This window comes from Lissotriton helveticus, chromosome 10 (assembly GCF_964261635.1).
Source record: "Lissotriton helveticus chromosome 10, aLisHel1.1, whole genome shotgun sequence".
NCBI lineage: Eukaryota > Metazoa > Chordata > Amphibia > Caudata > Salamandridae > Lissotriton > Lissotriton helveticus.
In genome coordinates, this window is record NC_136071.1 from 916,041,062 (window position 1) to 916,058,294 (window position 17,233).

At 44.7% G+C, this 17,233-nt stretch overlaps 1 protein-coding gene across 1 annotated transcript in view; it reads left to right on the plus strand.

Annotated features, from left to right (window-relative positions):
• LOC144784640 (macrophage mannose receptor 1-like) overlaps positions 1 to 17,233 on the plus strand; it is a 765,034-nt gene that overhangs the window by 159,901 nt on the left and 587,900 nt on the right. The window contains exon 4 of the mRNA XM_078663569.1: positions 9,928 to 10,089. Within this exon, the coding sequence (XP_078519695.1) occupies positions 9,928 to 10,089 (162 nt within the window). The remainder of the gene's footprint in view (positions 1 to 9,927; positions 10,090 to 17,233) is intronic.

Below are 17,233 nucleotides of genomic sequence, written 5' to 3' on the forward strand. Positions count from 1 at the left end.
ACCCTCCCCCTCCCCACGTAACCGCCCTGCATTTACTCCCACTGCCGGCCGCGGCTGCTCGGGGGGACAAATGAAAAAAGAACAAATGATGTACAAAATGCTGATCAATGTCAAACATTCCGTCCAGTACAGAGATGTGGGCCTAAATCCATTGTTTTTCCGCTCCCCATGCCATTCCAGTTTAAACCCAGTTAAATGCAAATCAGTCTTGAACCTGTTCCCAATGGGAACAGCCCAGCCCAAACTGCCAGGCCAGGTTCTCCCTAGACCACAAACAAGCATCTTAGGACTGGTTTGGGGCTTTCACCCCTCATCAGCCAGGCTAGCTTGACTCCAGTGGCATGGAGAGAACTGCATATGGCTCGGTCTAAACTGGAGTGGAATGGTGAGCAAAAGAACAGTGGATTCAACCCAGATCTATTGAGTGGAGGGGAATGTTTGATTTGTTCTGCATTTCGTTCATCATCTGTGTGTCTTTAGATTTTTCGACAGTTAGCATTTTCCCATCCATTTGGTGCCTGCAGCCTGTTCCTGGGTCACATGACTGGGTGTAGTTGGCAATTGGCCTTTGTGTCTTTGGTCTTTGTCTCTCCCAGACAGCCACACAACAGAGGTACTACATGTATCTGGATGGGCCAACATAGGCATAATGGGGGAGGGGGAGCTATGCACAGCTCTACTTGCACTTCTAAAGACTGTACCCCACACTCACATAAAGAATGTCACACTGGTCTATTATGACCTCAGACAATCTGGGGAGAGGGCAGGGAGGAAAAACATTCTTGGGGGGAAACTCCAGGAGCTTATCCCAATTCCTAAGCTGGCACCAGGTATAAATGGACCCTCAGAACCAACTCTTCAGTACACTACTGGACCTTTGGATACTTCAGAAGAGGGATGCCATGCTGCCCTGCTGTTTGAGTCCTGCCCTGCCTGCTGGGAAGGAAGACTGGACCTGCTCCCTTCATCTCAGACATAGTGACTCCAAGGGTAAGCTGGCTTAGCTCTTATTCTGAGTTACAGGGACACAACACGTTTCAGAGACCTACCTGCAACTGCCCAGATGACCTGGCACACTGGATCTGTCTAGACTTGCAGCTGGTCCTGCTTGAGCCCTGCTGTCCTCTACTCGAGTGCTTTCCTGCCTCCCCAGGTCCTGGACCCTTGGCTGGCATCAGCGAGAGTTATTCCTTTCCTAAATGAAGGTTTCACTAAATATGACACAGAGCAACACGAAGCACTGCAAACCCTCATCACACAATTACACGCTTCGTCAGAACCAACACACAGTGATTCATAGCCCTGCAAAGCCTCACCACACAACTGCCAGCCTCTTTGGAACCAATCAGTGGCGTAACACAGGCCGCAGCAGCCCCTGTGGTGGGGGGGCATGCTCCAGGGGGCCCCCTCAGCACAGTGCTTCGGCCGGTGGGCTTCCAATTTAGTCCACAGTGGGCCCCTCCACATACCTTGCAAGGCGGCCCCCTTAAGTTTTGGACCAATGCAGAGTGATGTAATGTCCCATGAAGCCTCGCAGGAATCCTGACTGTCTCATTGAAATCTATGTCAATTGAAAAGAAAGACCCACAAAGCATGGCCAAACAGCTGCGAGCCTCATCAGAACTAACACAGAGCGATGAAAAAAGCCCCACAAAGCCTCACCACACAGCTTCATCAGAACCGACACAGACCACGCACCAAGGACATAACGTACAATCCTCAGCAGGCCAGTCTTGGTCCTGTGCCTGGACTGTGCTTCATTGTGGTTGACTTGGCCTGAACTTGTGAATTTGTCGTGGTCCAGTGTGACCAGATATGTTCAGTTGACGAGTTGCAAACTTTGGCAATACTGTTAAATATACATTTTAATTGCATATCTCCAATTCTACTGATAGGATTGTTGCCATTTAAGTGTCACGTGATTTACTAAATCTTACTCTAAATTGGTGGGAGATTTTTCTTGTGTTTCACTTTTATTACTGTTTGAGTTCTACATATATGCTTTATACTTTGCCTCTAAGTTGAGCCTGACTTACTACCCCCTTCAAGTTTGTTCTTATATTGCCTTTCTGCACCCAAATCCCTTTGATCACCCTTTAACTCTGCCTGCAATTTTGAAAAAAAGATCAAGAAAAGAATGATGATACCCATGCACATTTACATTGCTTTCTTTGTACAAAAGATTAAATATGGTTTCGCTTAACAAAGTACTCTGCAAAAGACCAAAGTGCCTCAGGGTTTAAATATACCACCATCCCTACACCCTACCCCAGACCCAGAAGTAGTGCAACTATGGTGATGTTCACACCAGTACCTGTTAATTCCTTGATTTAGCTTGTCCAGGATGAGGGTGGTAGCATTAACAGGAGGAATGTTCACTGGCACAGTTAAACTATGCTAAGGTGCTGGCTGCCAACTTGTCGCCCGATGTCCAATGTCAACAGCATCAGTATAGTAAATTGTGCTAGATGAATTATTTGAAACTGGTTTTATGTCAGAATATCAATAACAAAAATATTGTCTGACATAAACATTGTGGGGCTTATTTACAAGCATTAAGCACCACAAGTACATCACTTTTAACATGGACAACGGTGACATACGCATGGCGCAAGGGGCTTGTAAATAAGCTCCTGTGTTTGTTATATAATTTACAAAAGCATCATTGGGTGTAGATTTAATATTATCAGCTGCAATGGACAATATTTCTGGAAACAATATTTAGGACATTACATTTTTCAGTATATATGTTCATCCATTGGCTAATCTTATGGAATCTTGTTGCTGAGTTTTTCATTGAAAAGGACATGCCTAAATTCTGTTTTGCCTTTGCCATAAGATTAGAGAACAGCCACAGTTTTAACAGTGCCCCCAGAATGAATGTGCATACTTGGATGAAATCCAACTATCTGAAGCTTAATAGTGAGTAATCACAGTTGGCTTTTGTTGGCAAGTCAAAACATACTTCATGCCCTGGCCTTAGTATCTATTACGAGTTCATATACTAGTGATCATAGTAAACGTTAGTGTTCTTATAGATAATGCCTCCACCATTTCGCACACCCGACTTGGAGGCATTGGAGGGCACTACATGAGCACCAGCTTTTCGGCTGACTCTCGCTTGGTGGTGTCCTTGCCAGGAACAGGCCGGCAGAATGACAGACCGTATTTGGGTGGTGAGCTGCACTGGACCGGCTCCATGGGCCACCTCTGAGGTAGCAGTAATGTTGGCTGTGGTTTGTGGCAGGCTCACCACACAGAACATAATCGGGTGATCATACCACGAGGTGGCGGTTGTCGGTCCGCCGAAAACGCAACAGCTGGACACATCGCGCCGTCATTGTAATCAGGTCCTATGTTAACCTTCCCAAGTGCCAACTGGAAAGGGTACAGAGAGTGTAAAACATGACAGCATGCCTAGTGGCCAATGCTGGTACCTTGGAGAATATTACTAGAGTTTTGAATAACTACTTTGTCTCCTTCCTTCCTGATACTCTTGTCCAATTATGGTCTAGATAATAGAGCACCCTTGGAACAGGCTGCAGTTTATTCATTAATTTGTGTCATCACTGCAGGCCTGTGTGCTCCACAAGAATGCCAGATACTTATTATCCATGTGGAAAAACATCAACAGTACACTGGTAGATTGTTCTTTCTAAAAAAAAAAAAAAAAGAAGTATTGCAGAATTTAAAAAAAACGGAAATTATCATGACATGGGGAAAAAATTAAAGCCCTTCCCTTCCATTTGAAACAATCAGCAATCTGTTTCATCATAGTTATTGAGTCATTGGCGCCATGTTAAACACATTTGGTGTAAATATGCCCTATAAAATATAACGTAACGCTGTGACTGAAACTTTACATTTTTTTATTAAGTTGAAAATTATCTAGCTTGCTCAGTTGAACTGAACATGAGAAAAAGCTAGAATGCAGCAGGCGCTCCGGATCTTATTACAAGAGTTTAAAGCTTCGGAAGTTCCTGCTAATATGGGGCTAGTTTTCTTTAAGAATTAATGTGTAATGTAGTTCATACATTCTTTTCCCAGCATCAATTAGTGTTGTATGTAACCAGAGCCGCTCACATCAGTGGGGTTTGGCAGTACCTGAGGTCAAACTCTTCCTTCAACAGTGAAATGTAATGCTCAAATGTACCAAACGCATCACGTTTTCTAAATGAGAGAACTGGAGCAGGAAATGTGTAGAATTCTTCCAACTAGAATAGGAATTGAACCTGAGCTTGTACTTCAGGGATGATTGGGGTTTTGCGAGGAAATTGGAAATTATTGGTTAGTTGAGGTCTAGCTTAAAAAGAGCAGTGTAAAATATTAACCCCGAATGTTAAGTAGCTTAATTGCTAAATCATTTTTACGTTATAAGAATACAATGGTCCAAGACCTCTATAGTTTATAAATTGAATCCATCACTAAAATGTTCATAAATTCAACAAATTTAGGAGCATGTATACATTAATCAGCTCTATCCATAAATGCATATTTTCATAAAACAATATAATGGCCAGGGCATAAAAAACACAGCAGTATCAATAAAGAGCAATATTTTTAATTCATTGCTCCTCAGTCAAACAAATTTACAAAAATTCCTGATTGCAAAACATTACAATCCATAGTGGTTGCCCCAAAGGAGCGTGTAACATAGCAAAGAAGTGCCAAGAAGTGGGTAGTGAAGAGAGAGAAAATGAAAAATCAAATAGATGGTGACACAAAATATTCAAATTAATTTCGCAAAAACAGTAACGGATCATCATTGACCCATCCTGCAAAACCTGACCCTCAGAATATTCAAAGGAAAATATTCTCATACATTGTAAATGAATATATCATACATTTTGCACATCAATGCATAGAAAATTAGTCAGGTCCAGGTTATATAAATACTGCGTCAACGTTTCGACTCGTCTTATGGTCATTTTTAAGCCTGGGCCATGCGAGTCTTCATCAGGACAATAAAAGGTGGGGCAACCAAGGGATTATAGATGTCCCCTGAGAGGTGTAAGGTGGTAAAAATTCCCACGCAAGCTGATGGCTCTATGTCCTTATAGGTTCCAGGTCGAAAGCGAATTTCAATCGATGGTGGTTGGTGGATGTTACCCTGCAATTGGGTTCTATAACTATGAAAAAATCCTCCTCAACCAATGGTAGTTTCTGTGACCATACTCGCTCCAATTTTACCGCGTAGTATGCAATAGACGTAAACGTTTTTTCGCGAAGGACTCACGGAGTGCTAAATCAAGCAGCAAAGAATAAAGCAGGAGATAGATGCATTTCAGCTTTCTATAGGATGCCTGCAAGAAATCTGAATTGCTAGGACGGACAGGGGACTATATGAATGGATAGGAGAAGAGCAATTCATCAGGAGCTCAATGAGAGCCTCAGTCAAGAAATTGCTATATTAGAATATAACCCTAACTTTCAGATTGTATGAGGGAATCAGACCCAAACCAGAGCTGGGTGGTTTTAGGGCTCAGCATATGGAATATCCACCTGACCAAATGTTTCTTATACAGCCTCAAAGACGATAAAATTGGAAATTGGGGAAATTGAAGAAAGTCATCTGACACTACCCAGTCCTTTTATTATAATAGGTGACTTCAACTACATTACAATGTGCACTTGTAGGCAGTAGACCTCTTAGGCCTATAGATCTCTAAGCAGAGATCTTTGATGTAATAGATCCCTGAGATGGCAACACCCCGAGTGACCTACCTTTACCTTAAAGCCACCTAATCAAGGATGAACTTTTCCAAAATGTCTCTTGCAAAAAAGGGCTACATGATAAGGGGTCAACGCCTTTGTTAAAGAACTTTTTAGTTTACATTATGGTACAGGTAACCTGTCCCCGATACTCTTCGCGATCGCCGTCGAACCCCTAGCCGCGAAGCTTAGACAACACCACAAACATCGCGCACTAGTGTACCCGGATCGGCAACTCCTGATCGCATTATACGCTGATGACATGACCCTCTATGTAGACAATCCGCGAGACAATCTAAATCCCTTACTGCGTGAGATTACTAAATTTGGGGCTATAGCGGGGATACAGATAAATTGGGCGAAATCTGCCATGTTCCCCCTGACAGACAGGACCTTGGAGTTTCCTCTGGACTACCCCCTAGTATGGGAATCCGATGAAATAAAATATTTGGGCATCAGAATCACCAGGAATCGAGAGGACCTGATCAGGGCAAATTATGGGACGGTCCTTGACAAATTGACGGACAGCGTTGCCAGGTGGCTACACCTTCCCCTATCCATGGCAGGCCGCATATCGCTTATAAAGATGATGGTCCTCCCCAAATTATTATATCTATTTACGAATATACCGTATAGCCCGGGCTCTTGCTTCTTTCGGGCCCTCGACTCCCAGCTGTCGCGACTGATCTGGGGAGGCAAACAGGCGAGACTCAGTTTGAAAACCCTGATGCTGCCTTACCACCAGGGAGGGTTTGAAGTCCCGGACTTCCGAAAATACTACGATTGTGCCCAAGGACACTTTGCTTCGTACTGGTTCCATCCCCCTCCATTCATGGCCCACCTGGCGGTTGAGGATGGATACATGAGACCAGAGAAACCCTCTGGGTATCTCTACACTACGGTCAGTATGACCGACAGAGACCCATCTACGGTGGAATGTACTGTTAGAGCCTGGAAGAGCATTGCAGGACATATGGGAGTACTGTTCGCCTACTCGCCTCTAATGGTGGTGGCTAATGACCCCAGATTGAGTGTCGCCCGGGAAGAATTAGGACGTAAATTCCTTGTCAAATATGCTATAAACACCTGGGGCGATCTTTACCTACAGGGCACTTTCCGCACGGCAGTGCAGATTTTTGGGGACAACTCCCCCACGATGATGGACACATTCCTCTATGTTCGCCTCCGGCAAAACATTAAATCCGTCACACCCGACTTTCCGGACGAACCAGAAATCATGACGCCTCTACACTCCCTGCTCCAGGCTACGGTCCCGAAGCATGTAGTCTCCATGTTGTATAAACACGTCCAGGCGGCTCACGCGCCTCCCTCCTTTAGAGCCAGACATGACTGGGATACTGACCTACCCGAACCCATGACAGACGAGCAGTGGGAGATGAGCTGCTCTCACACACACGCTGTAACCGGAAACACACGCCTCCGATTGATACACTATAAATTCCTGCACCGGCTCTATTTCACGCCAGCAAAGCTGCACCGTCTTGGCCTCAAGGACGACGATAGATGTCTCCGGTGTGGCACCCCGGGAGCAGATTTTATACATCTGGCGTGGGGATGCCGAGCGGTCGCCGCGTACTGGCGGGAGGTGTTTGACGCTCTATCGGCCATGATCGGAATGTCCATAGACCCTTGTCCTGGGATAGCACTGCTCGGATTTGCCCACCCTGCTGTTAAGACGAACCGCAAATTTTTTGCACTAAGCCTCCTCTTGGCTAAGCGACTGGTGGCATGCAGATGGGGCAGGGGGCGGGCACCTAAATTTAAGGACTGGCTGAGTTGCATGGCTACCTGGCAAGAACAATTACACAATTATGCTGACCTCTTACCATCTAAGTCACGACCCAGGGACCTCTGGGGTCCCCTCACTTCATACCTACTTCGGTCACACACTGATGAAGCATCCACTGAAGGGGATAACTGCGGGATAGATTGAAGTGATAGCTGCACCGCCACCACACATGGGCTATACCCACTCTCACACTGTCAACTAAATTACCCTAATGCGCGCCTCCCACATATGCTATCCCATGCTAAAAAATGCTTGCTCTAGGACCTGCGTTTGCAAACACACGTAGCACCGAACTTACGCCCCCTAGCACACAACGTACAGGACATGGAGGGACTGGATTGCGAGGAGACGGGCGTCCCCCCCCCCCCTTTTTATGTATTCGGACTTGGTTTAAGGACGGATGATCTCACTCAGGCAGATGTCCAATGCAACCCACCCATGGCACGACACAATAGCGTACTCTCCGCATGGCAAAAGTGCAACATACTTTCCCCGAGGCTGAGTCACCTCTGATGCAGCGGTGACGACACGGCCTGCATGGCCTGACGTCCAGGGCTGGACAGAGAGGTCAACTCCGCGCCACCGCGCTACAAAGCTCCGCCACAACACTGCTCCAGCATGGGGGCTTCGCTTTGGGGAGGAAATGAACATGATACGTTGTTAAGTTGTTTTAAATGTTAAAAATAACCTCATTGCATTGTTGCTCAAAAAGCTTGTTGTAATCAAGTAGATCTCATGCAAACTCCTCTATGACCCACGTCTAATTACATCGCGGCCGGCCCGTGGGGGTTGTAGGCGGCTTGCTGTGTTAACTCCATACCCTTACTGAGACTACTTGACCATCTTCCTATGGGACACTGTAAATGCCGGCCTACGAATGTAGGTTGTAGGCACTGAGCTGTAATTTCATGTGTTTATGACAAATAAAGGTTTTCAAAAACAAAAAAAAAACAAAACAAAAAAAAAAACCTGGGGACGGTTTGGGTTTCTCTGAAAACTGGCATCAGAGGATTCATACAGGAATACGCTGTCACCAGATGCCAAAAATAGACTAGCCTTAGAGCACAAACATGTTTCTCTAGTAATCAATGCAGAGTGCAGTCTTCATGGATTTCAGGATGGGATAGGCATGATCTAATATCAATCTGGATTATTATTAAAGAAAACGACTAGAACCACAACATCAGAGATTCCAACATCTAAGAATGGAACACAGAGATAACACAGACCCCTTGCTAGCAATCCTAAACCCGTGCTTGAGGCACCTACCAAATATTATTAGAAATCAATGTTTCAGCAGGGAGACACACTGATACCGATTTAGAAATATAAGAAGTGTTTGGCAAGCACTACTCTCAATTATATGCTTTATCCATAGGAAATGAGAAAGGTAGGGGTATTTAGCTTTTTTTCCCCAGACCCTCGGCCCATACTTTGCCAATCACAGCCACAGGATATATAGCATCCCCAGTCAAAATGGGCACACATAACACCATAAGAAATACAGTTTGGGAAAGTGACAGGCATTCAATCCCAAATTAATTATACATTGTTTGTATTCCTGAGATCACACCACGTTTCCTTCAGCTTCTTAGGTAAGTTATGAGTGGGCATCCTTTACACAGTTCTTGACAAGCAGCATACATTATGGACTTCTGTAAAATGGCTCACCTGCCTATAATCCTATAGACCAGTTTTCCTGCTATGTCCTGATTATAAAATATTTACTCATATTTGAACCCATAGGTTCAATTTGATCATTAATGGCTTAGTTACTTCGTGGCAGCATGCAGTTATTGAGACTAGGCTGGGGTGATGTTGTTGATGGTAACTATTCATACTGAGAAAAAGTACATTCAATTTCTACTTGGTGAACCAGTTCAGCTCTAATACCCACCAAAGGAATGGTCATTCCACCCTATACTATGCTTTTTCTGTATCCAAGGCATTCACAGATAAGGGGTTGAGTTTGTTTCTGCCCAGTGTATTAGGACAGTGGTTAGCCAGCACAGTCTGTTATGTTACAGTCCCAGGTGGACTTCTGACAAGGTCATGTGAAATTTTTATGCTCCCCTATTTTCCCTTGACATTTGTTGCAATTTCCTTTCTCCCAAGGCATGATTAGCTGCTTATCTTGAATTCATGATGTAAATACAACTTGCCCACTGCAACTTTTATGAAGGAATATATTTAACATTTCTAAAACAAATGCAGATTTTCTGGTGCTGTCAGTTGCAAGTGATTAGCATTTATCAATGAATATGTACATAGTAAATATGCTGATTTGATATCTTTCACTTTTAGTAATCAATTGCCTCCTGCCCTCTCACCCAGATGGAACTCTAAGATACATCATTGTTTTCAGGATCCTGCACAAAACTAAATATCACAACTTGCTCCCTCAGATACTACAGATATGTGGTGGAGTATGGATGCATTGACCGGTGTGCACTATCAGATAAACTCTCAATCTGCCCTTCCATGGCACCAAGCAAGGGCTAGTTGTCAACAACAAAATGCAGAGCTGCTAAGTCTCACAGAGCTTCACGAGCAAACATATATTGCAGGTAAGAGACCACAACACTGCGAAATTGCACAAACCCAGTTTAAATCAGGTTTGTATAGAAAAAAAGTAATTGTGAGGCACAGCTGTGCGGCTGCAAGTACAAAGAGCCTCATTACATAAGACATTTGCACAAAGGAATTTAAGCACCTAAAAGCTCTAGTTTACAAGTGTGTGTTAATGTATGCTGTTCATAAAACGCAATTTTACAATTGTAAATGGATTCATGCGGCCCCCGCTATATAATTTGTGATTGCCCCCAGGAGGTGGCCCCCCCAGGGGCTTAACAATAAGGAAGCGTTTTTTTATACATTTTCTCGGCAGGATTCGCGCACCCAGCGCAAATTCTGCTGTTTAAAAAAAATTGTTTTTTTGGCCCTTTGGGTCCCTGTGGGACCCCCTCAGCAGGCCTATGGGGTCAGGGTGTTTCTACCCTGCCCCCTTTTTATTGCTTTTTAACCTCTTTTTCACTGTTTTCTTGTGACTTGGTTCTACCGAGTCACAAGATGGCTGCTAAGACTTCCTGCTTTGGAGTGTTGGCAGCTAATCAGAGTGAAGCTCGTGCCCGGGAGTAGGAGCGACTCCTCCTCAGTGCTCAGATATCGATATTTTTCTTTTTCTTATTTCTCAGGAACTACTGAATGGATTTACAGCATTTAAAAAAAGGACTCTTTCTGAACCAAGGGCTACCTTTTTGCCAAATTTGGTGTAGTTTCGTGCAGCAGATCGGGCTGTAGTTTTGTCAAAATTTTCCTATAGAAATTAACATGGGGAAAATGCGTTTTGGGACCTCCTTTTTCTCAGCCCCGCTTCATGAATCACCCTGAAACTTTCAAGACAACAATAACTACCTACTGGCGACCCCCAGTAGGTAATATATATATATATATATATATATATATATATATATATATATATATATATATATATATATATATATATATTTATATATATATATATCCAGAGGTAATTTTACATAAATTGTTCAAATAAAGCGCACGCTCGAAGTCCTCTGCAAGTGCAAACTGGAAATGTATTCCTCAGTCGTTTTTTATTTTTTTATTATATATTTTTTCTGGGTGTAGGAGCACATGTGTACCTGGTTTGCAGACATTTGTACTTTGATTTTTAGTTATTTTGTTTTGAAAATGCACTTGTGCGAAAAAAGTACATGGCAATCCATGACTTAAAATTAAAATTGAGGCAGGCTCGCAAAACATCAAGATAATTTTCATATTTGGTTGTATTATTTTTATTTGTTCTATTAACAGGTTGATATTTTTGTCTGGGCCGCTGGTTTACCGTCACTTAGTTAAAATAGATTAAAAAGTGTAATTTAAGGGGTTTGTGAAATAGAAATAATTGTGCCGACTAGAGGAAATTGTCCCGTACGAAGGGACAATTTTAAAACAGTGCTCCTCAGCCATCTCTGGGAGGGCTGAGGAGCACGGGCTGGACTGTTCCCATGAGGCACAGGGTCCGACTGATTTTCATATGGCCATGTCTGAACTGGGGTGGCTGAGTGAGCTAACGAATGGTGATGGATTAAACCCAGATCAGTTGACTGGGGGTGAGTGTTTGATTTGCTCAAATGCTCCGTCCATCATCCCCTTTTGCATCACTTTGTTCGCCCTAAGTGTGGCAGGGTATGCTCAGACGTGAGTCCCTTGCTCACTTGGCCACTGGATTCAAGATAGCCTGGCTGATGAGGATTATGAATCCGAAACCGGTCCCAGGATGCTTGTTTCGGGTCCAAGGAAGACATGGCTTGGCAGTTCGGGCTGGACTGTTCCCATGAGGCACAGGGTCAGACTGATTTGCATATGGCCATGTCTGAACTGGGGTGGCTGAGTGAGCTAACGAATGGTGATGGATTAAACCCAGATCAGTTGACTGGGGGTGAGTGTTTGATTTGCTCAAACGCTCCGTCCATCATCCCCTTTTGTATCGCTTTGTTCGCCCTAAGTGTGGCAGGGTATGCTCAGACGTGAGTCCCTTGCTCACTTGGCCACTGGATTCAAGATAGCCTGGCTGATGAGGATTATGAATCCGAAACCGGTCCCAGGATGCTTGTTTCCGGTCCAGGGAAGATATGGCTTGGCAGTTCGGGCTGGACTGTTCCAATGAGGCACAGGGTCAGACTGATTTGCATATGGCCATGTCTGAACTGGGGTGGCTGAGTGATCTAACGAATGGTGATGGATTAAACCCAGATCAGTTGACTGGGGGTGAGTGTTTGATTTGCTCAAACGCTCCGTCCATCATACCCTTTTGTATCGCTTTGTTCGCCCTAAGTGTGGCAGGGTATGCTCAGACGTGAGTCCCTTGCTCACTTGGCCACTGGATTCAAGATAGCCTGGCTGATGAGGATTATGAATCCGAAACCGGTCCCAGGATGCTTGTTTCGGGTCCAAGGAAGACATGGCTTGGCAGTTCGGGCTGGACTGTTCCCATGAGGCACAGGGTCAGACTGATTTGCATATGGCCATGTCTGAACTGGGGTGGCTGAGTGAGCTAACGAATGGTGATGGATTAAACCCAGATCAGTTGACTGGGGGTGAGTGTTTGATTTGCTCAAACGCTCCGTCCATCATCCCCTTTTGTATCGCTTTGTTCGCCCTAAGTGTGGCAGGGTATGCTCAGACGTGAGTCCCTTGCTCACTTGGCCACTGGATTCAAGATAGCCTGGCTGATGAGGATTATGAATCCGAAACCGGTCCCAGGATGCTTGTTTCGGGTCCAAGGAAGACATGGCTTGGCAGTTCGGGCTGGACTGTTCCCATGAGGCACAGGGTCAGACTGATTTGCATATGGCCATGTCTGAACTGGGGTGGCTGAGTGAGCTAACGAATGGTGATGGATTAAACCCAGATCAGTTGACTGGGGGTGAGTGTTTGATTTGCTCAAACGCTCCGTCCATCATCCCCTTTTGTATCGCTTTGTTCGCCCTAAGTGTGGCAGGGTATGCTCAGACGTGAGTCCCTTGCTCACTTGGCCACTGGATTCAAGATAGCCTGGCTGATGAGGATTATGAATCCGAAACCGGTCCCAGGATGCTTGTTTCCGGTCCAGGGAAGATATGGCTTGGCAGTTCGGGCTGGACTGTTCCAATGAGGCACAGGGTCAGACTGATTTGCATATGGCCATGTCTGAACTGGGGTGGCTGAGTGATCTAACGAATGGTGATGGATTAAACCCAGATCAGTTGACTGGGGGTGAGTGTTTGATTTGCTCAAACGCTCCGTCCATCATACCCTTTTGTATCGCTTTGTTCGCCCTAAGTGTGGCAGGGTATGCTCAGACGTGAGTCCCTTGCTCACTTGGCCACTGGATTCAAGATAGCCTGGCTGATGAGGATTATGAATCCGAAACCGGTCCCAGGATGCTTGTTTCGGGTCCAAGGAAGACATGGCTTGGCAGTTCGGGCTGGACTGTTCCCATGAGGCACAGGGTCAGACTGATTTGCATATGGCCATGTCTGAACTGGGGTGGCTGAGTGAGCTAACGAATGGTGATGGATTAAACTCAGATCAGTTGACTGGGGGTGAGTGTTTGATTTGCTCAAACGCTCCGTCCATCATCCCCTTTTGTATCGCTTTGTTCGCCCTAAGTGGGGCAGGGTATGCTCAGACGTGAGTCCCTTGCTCACTTGGCCACTGGATTCAAGATAGCCTGGCTGATGAGGATTATGAATCCGAAACCGGTCCCAGGATGCTTGTTTCCGGTCCAGGGAAGATATGGCTTGCAGTTCGGGCTGGACTGTTCCCATGAGGCACAGGTTCAGACTGATTTGCATATGGCCATGTCTGAACTGGGGTGGCTGAGTGAGCTAAAGAATGGTGATGGATTAAACCCAGATCAGTTGACTGGGGGTGAGTGTTTGATTTGCTCAAACGCTCCGTCCATCATACCCTTTTGTATCTCCACTTGGTGAATCAGCACCATATGTGGCAGAGCCTTGGTGCAAGTAAATCTGGTGCCTTAGTTCAAAATTGTTTTACATGGGTTAAATTGTTCAAAAACTATTAATGAAACTCACTTATGGATATGAGCATACAAAAATCACATGTTCACCATTGCTTTCCATTGGAGCCCTAACTACTAGGCACAGTTACAACAAACTTGCCAACTATTCATTTGTTTAGGTTGCGTAGAAAGCCATCTGCACTATTCATGGCAAAAAGATTGTAGACCAGACATAATAAATGATAGATGCATTACATGCAACTATTTCATTGAAGCAGAGAAAGAATGTGCAGTGTAACAACTGCCCATGACTCCTCCTTTTCCCTGTCCTCAACATGGCGTCTGCAACATCCTCTAACCCGCTGGCTGTGGACCAGTTTTACTACATCACTGCCAAGCATATATCATGTGTACTGTGACATTCCACTTGGAAGAGGGTACGTATGAAGAAGTAATTCTTCAGACATGACATATAGGTCTTCCACCGAGCGCCGGTGTGCGGTACATGCTTTGGAGACAATTACTAGGGGCACAGCACCGGATGTCAGCTTGGCCACAGCATCACAGGTATGCAAGGCCACAGCGGCTTCTGAGGAGCTCTCCCCCTCCTTGCACCCAACAGCCTGCACTGACGCTAATGCCAGCATGACCTTGTTTCATGTCACGCTTGGGTCTGCAAGGGCTTACATCACCACCCTTAACTTACGTGTTTTTTTCATTTACAGCTGTCCCATTTTACTCTGTACATCTCACTTGTGTTATACTTTCTCAGAAGATTCATGGAGGAAAGACTGCCAAGACACAGCTGTTTTCAACACCATTCCCTCGCATTTTACTGCAAAAATGTGCGTTTCAGGGTAGGCTCTCAGCATCCCTGAAGCATTCGAAAGTGCTCTTCATTTCCATGTCACAAGCACTCACTCCAGTGAAATCCCTGGAGCCAGCTCCCCGTCACTCTAGCACTCTGTCTCCACATTGCTCTGCCCAACCAGCGCAAACTAAAGCCACGACTTCCTCTAGCACCTATCCCTCAGTACTCAGCCATAAAAAGGTTAAGAAAACATTTTCTGAAATCTGTGTACATGAGCATAATGAAAACTCTTTGCAGAAGGTGAAGAAGCTATTAATGTTTGAATCAGTTATGGAAAGCTTCTCACCTTAGGCAAACCTATGAAAACTCAGTGTGTCCAAGGAGGTGTGCAGTGCATTGCTTGTTGTAGTTTGGTGTTAATCTGTTCATATATATTTCATAAATATTTATAATTAGAAAAAGTCTGAATTGATTGGATGAGGATACTTCCAGCAATCTAGTTTGCTAAATTACATTGAGGGATACTTTATTTATTTATTTATGTGTCTTATAGAGCGCCCGAATCACCCCCAAAGGGGTATCCGCGCTATAGGAGTGCTATTAGGTCAGCATAGGGAGACTGAAGAGGAGTTACAGTCAACAAGGGAGTCTGGAAAAGTTTGGTTTTGAGAGATCGACGGAATTGCAGATAGCGCATTCACGAAGATGATGAAGAAGTTGATTCCAGTATGAGGGGGCAAAGTGGTAGAAGGACTTCCCCCTGTACGTGATTTCTTTATCCAAGGGACCACAAGGAGCAATTTTGATCTGGATTGGAGTGTTCTAGAGGGCTGATAGCGTATAAGTCTATCGCTAAGATAGCTGGGAGCATTGCTTCTGCACTATACAGCATGTTTTAAAACAAATCCGCTTCCGAACAGGCAACCAGTGTAGTCCCTGGAGTAGGGGCAAGAAAGCAGTTCTTGGTGGAGAATTGGAGACTAATTGGGTGGCGGTGTTTTGAACCATCTGGAGTCTATTAAGTGATGCTTAAATGGCTGAGATTAGGAGGGCAAGGCAGTAGTCAAGGCGACATACGACAAGAGCCTGTAATAAGGTTTTCCTGACTGTCAAAGCCTTCCTCAGGAGACTTAATATATAGAAACAAGAGCTCATGGTGGCTGTAACTTGCTCTTTCATAGAGAGTTTATGGTATAAATGCACACCTAGATTTTTCACCACTGCTTTTGGAGTAGGGGCGGGACCTAGAATGTTAGGCCACCAATCTTGGGACCAGAGTAAGGGCACCTCTCCGAAGAGCATAATTTCTGTTTTACTGGCATTTAACTGGAGAAAGTTTTTTCTCATCCATTCTGAAATTGCATTCATACCTTCAGAGAAGGCCAACTGAATATTAGCAGGGTTTTTGTCAAACGCCATTAGGAGCTGGGTGTCATCCGCTTAAGAAATAGGGATGAAACCCTGGTTCCTAAGAAGATCTGCAAGAGGGGCCACATAAATGTTAAACAATGTGGGATTTAAGCAGTGCTTAATTTGTAAAATATGAGGTGCAGGTGCTCTCATATTTTGAGGAGGTCACACACACTTTCACCGGTGGCCCCACCCACTGACTATTTGCTCTACCCGTGCTTAATTTGTAAAACAAAAAGTGCCTGGGAACTTTTCAGGAGATCATGACAGCCTGCACCACCCATTGCCCCTGCCAGTGACAGTACCCACACAACTACATACCACCTCAGTCCTAAAAGTGAAACAATTCAGACTTTTTTAAAATATATTTTGACTTATTAAACACAGTTGTTGTGCTCTTGTGGGCAATATTTTTACAGGCATGGTTAGGATTTTAATGCCTCTCCTCCCATATGAGTTCTAGTTTGCATAGAGCCTCTAAGCACTATGCAGTTTTTCATAATGAGATACCGGTTTCACCTCTAAATATAATCTACTTTCCCCAGTTTTCACGGTGCTCTAGTGAACACACACATTGTCTGGGGTTATGAAAATTCTCTAACAAAAACGCACTTCAAGTTTTAAAAGTATGTCAGTGATGTACATATACAGTACCCATAAAAATACTGACTGCACGTTTTAGAAACACATAATTAATACATGTGTTGCCTATTTTGCCACTGGAAGGTGCACTATTGCAGTATGCATACTGGTTCTGATAGTATACATTGAGCAGCTGCAGTAAAATATGGTTGGGACTGCAAGGCATATTGGGGGCCACAGCCCCTACTGGCATGGGTCCCGCAACAGTAGACTATGACAATGTACTTGCACATGGACGGTGCCGGTGCCGGAGGCATGATTGCTCAGGGCATACCGGCTTGGACTCACATGAAGTGAACTGTGAAGTCCACTGTCCAAG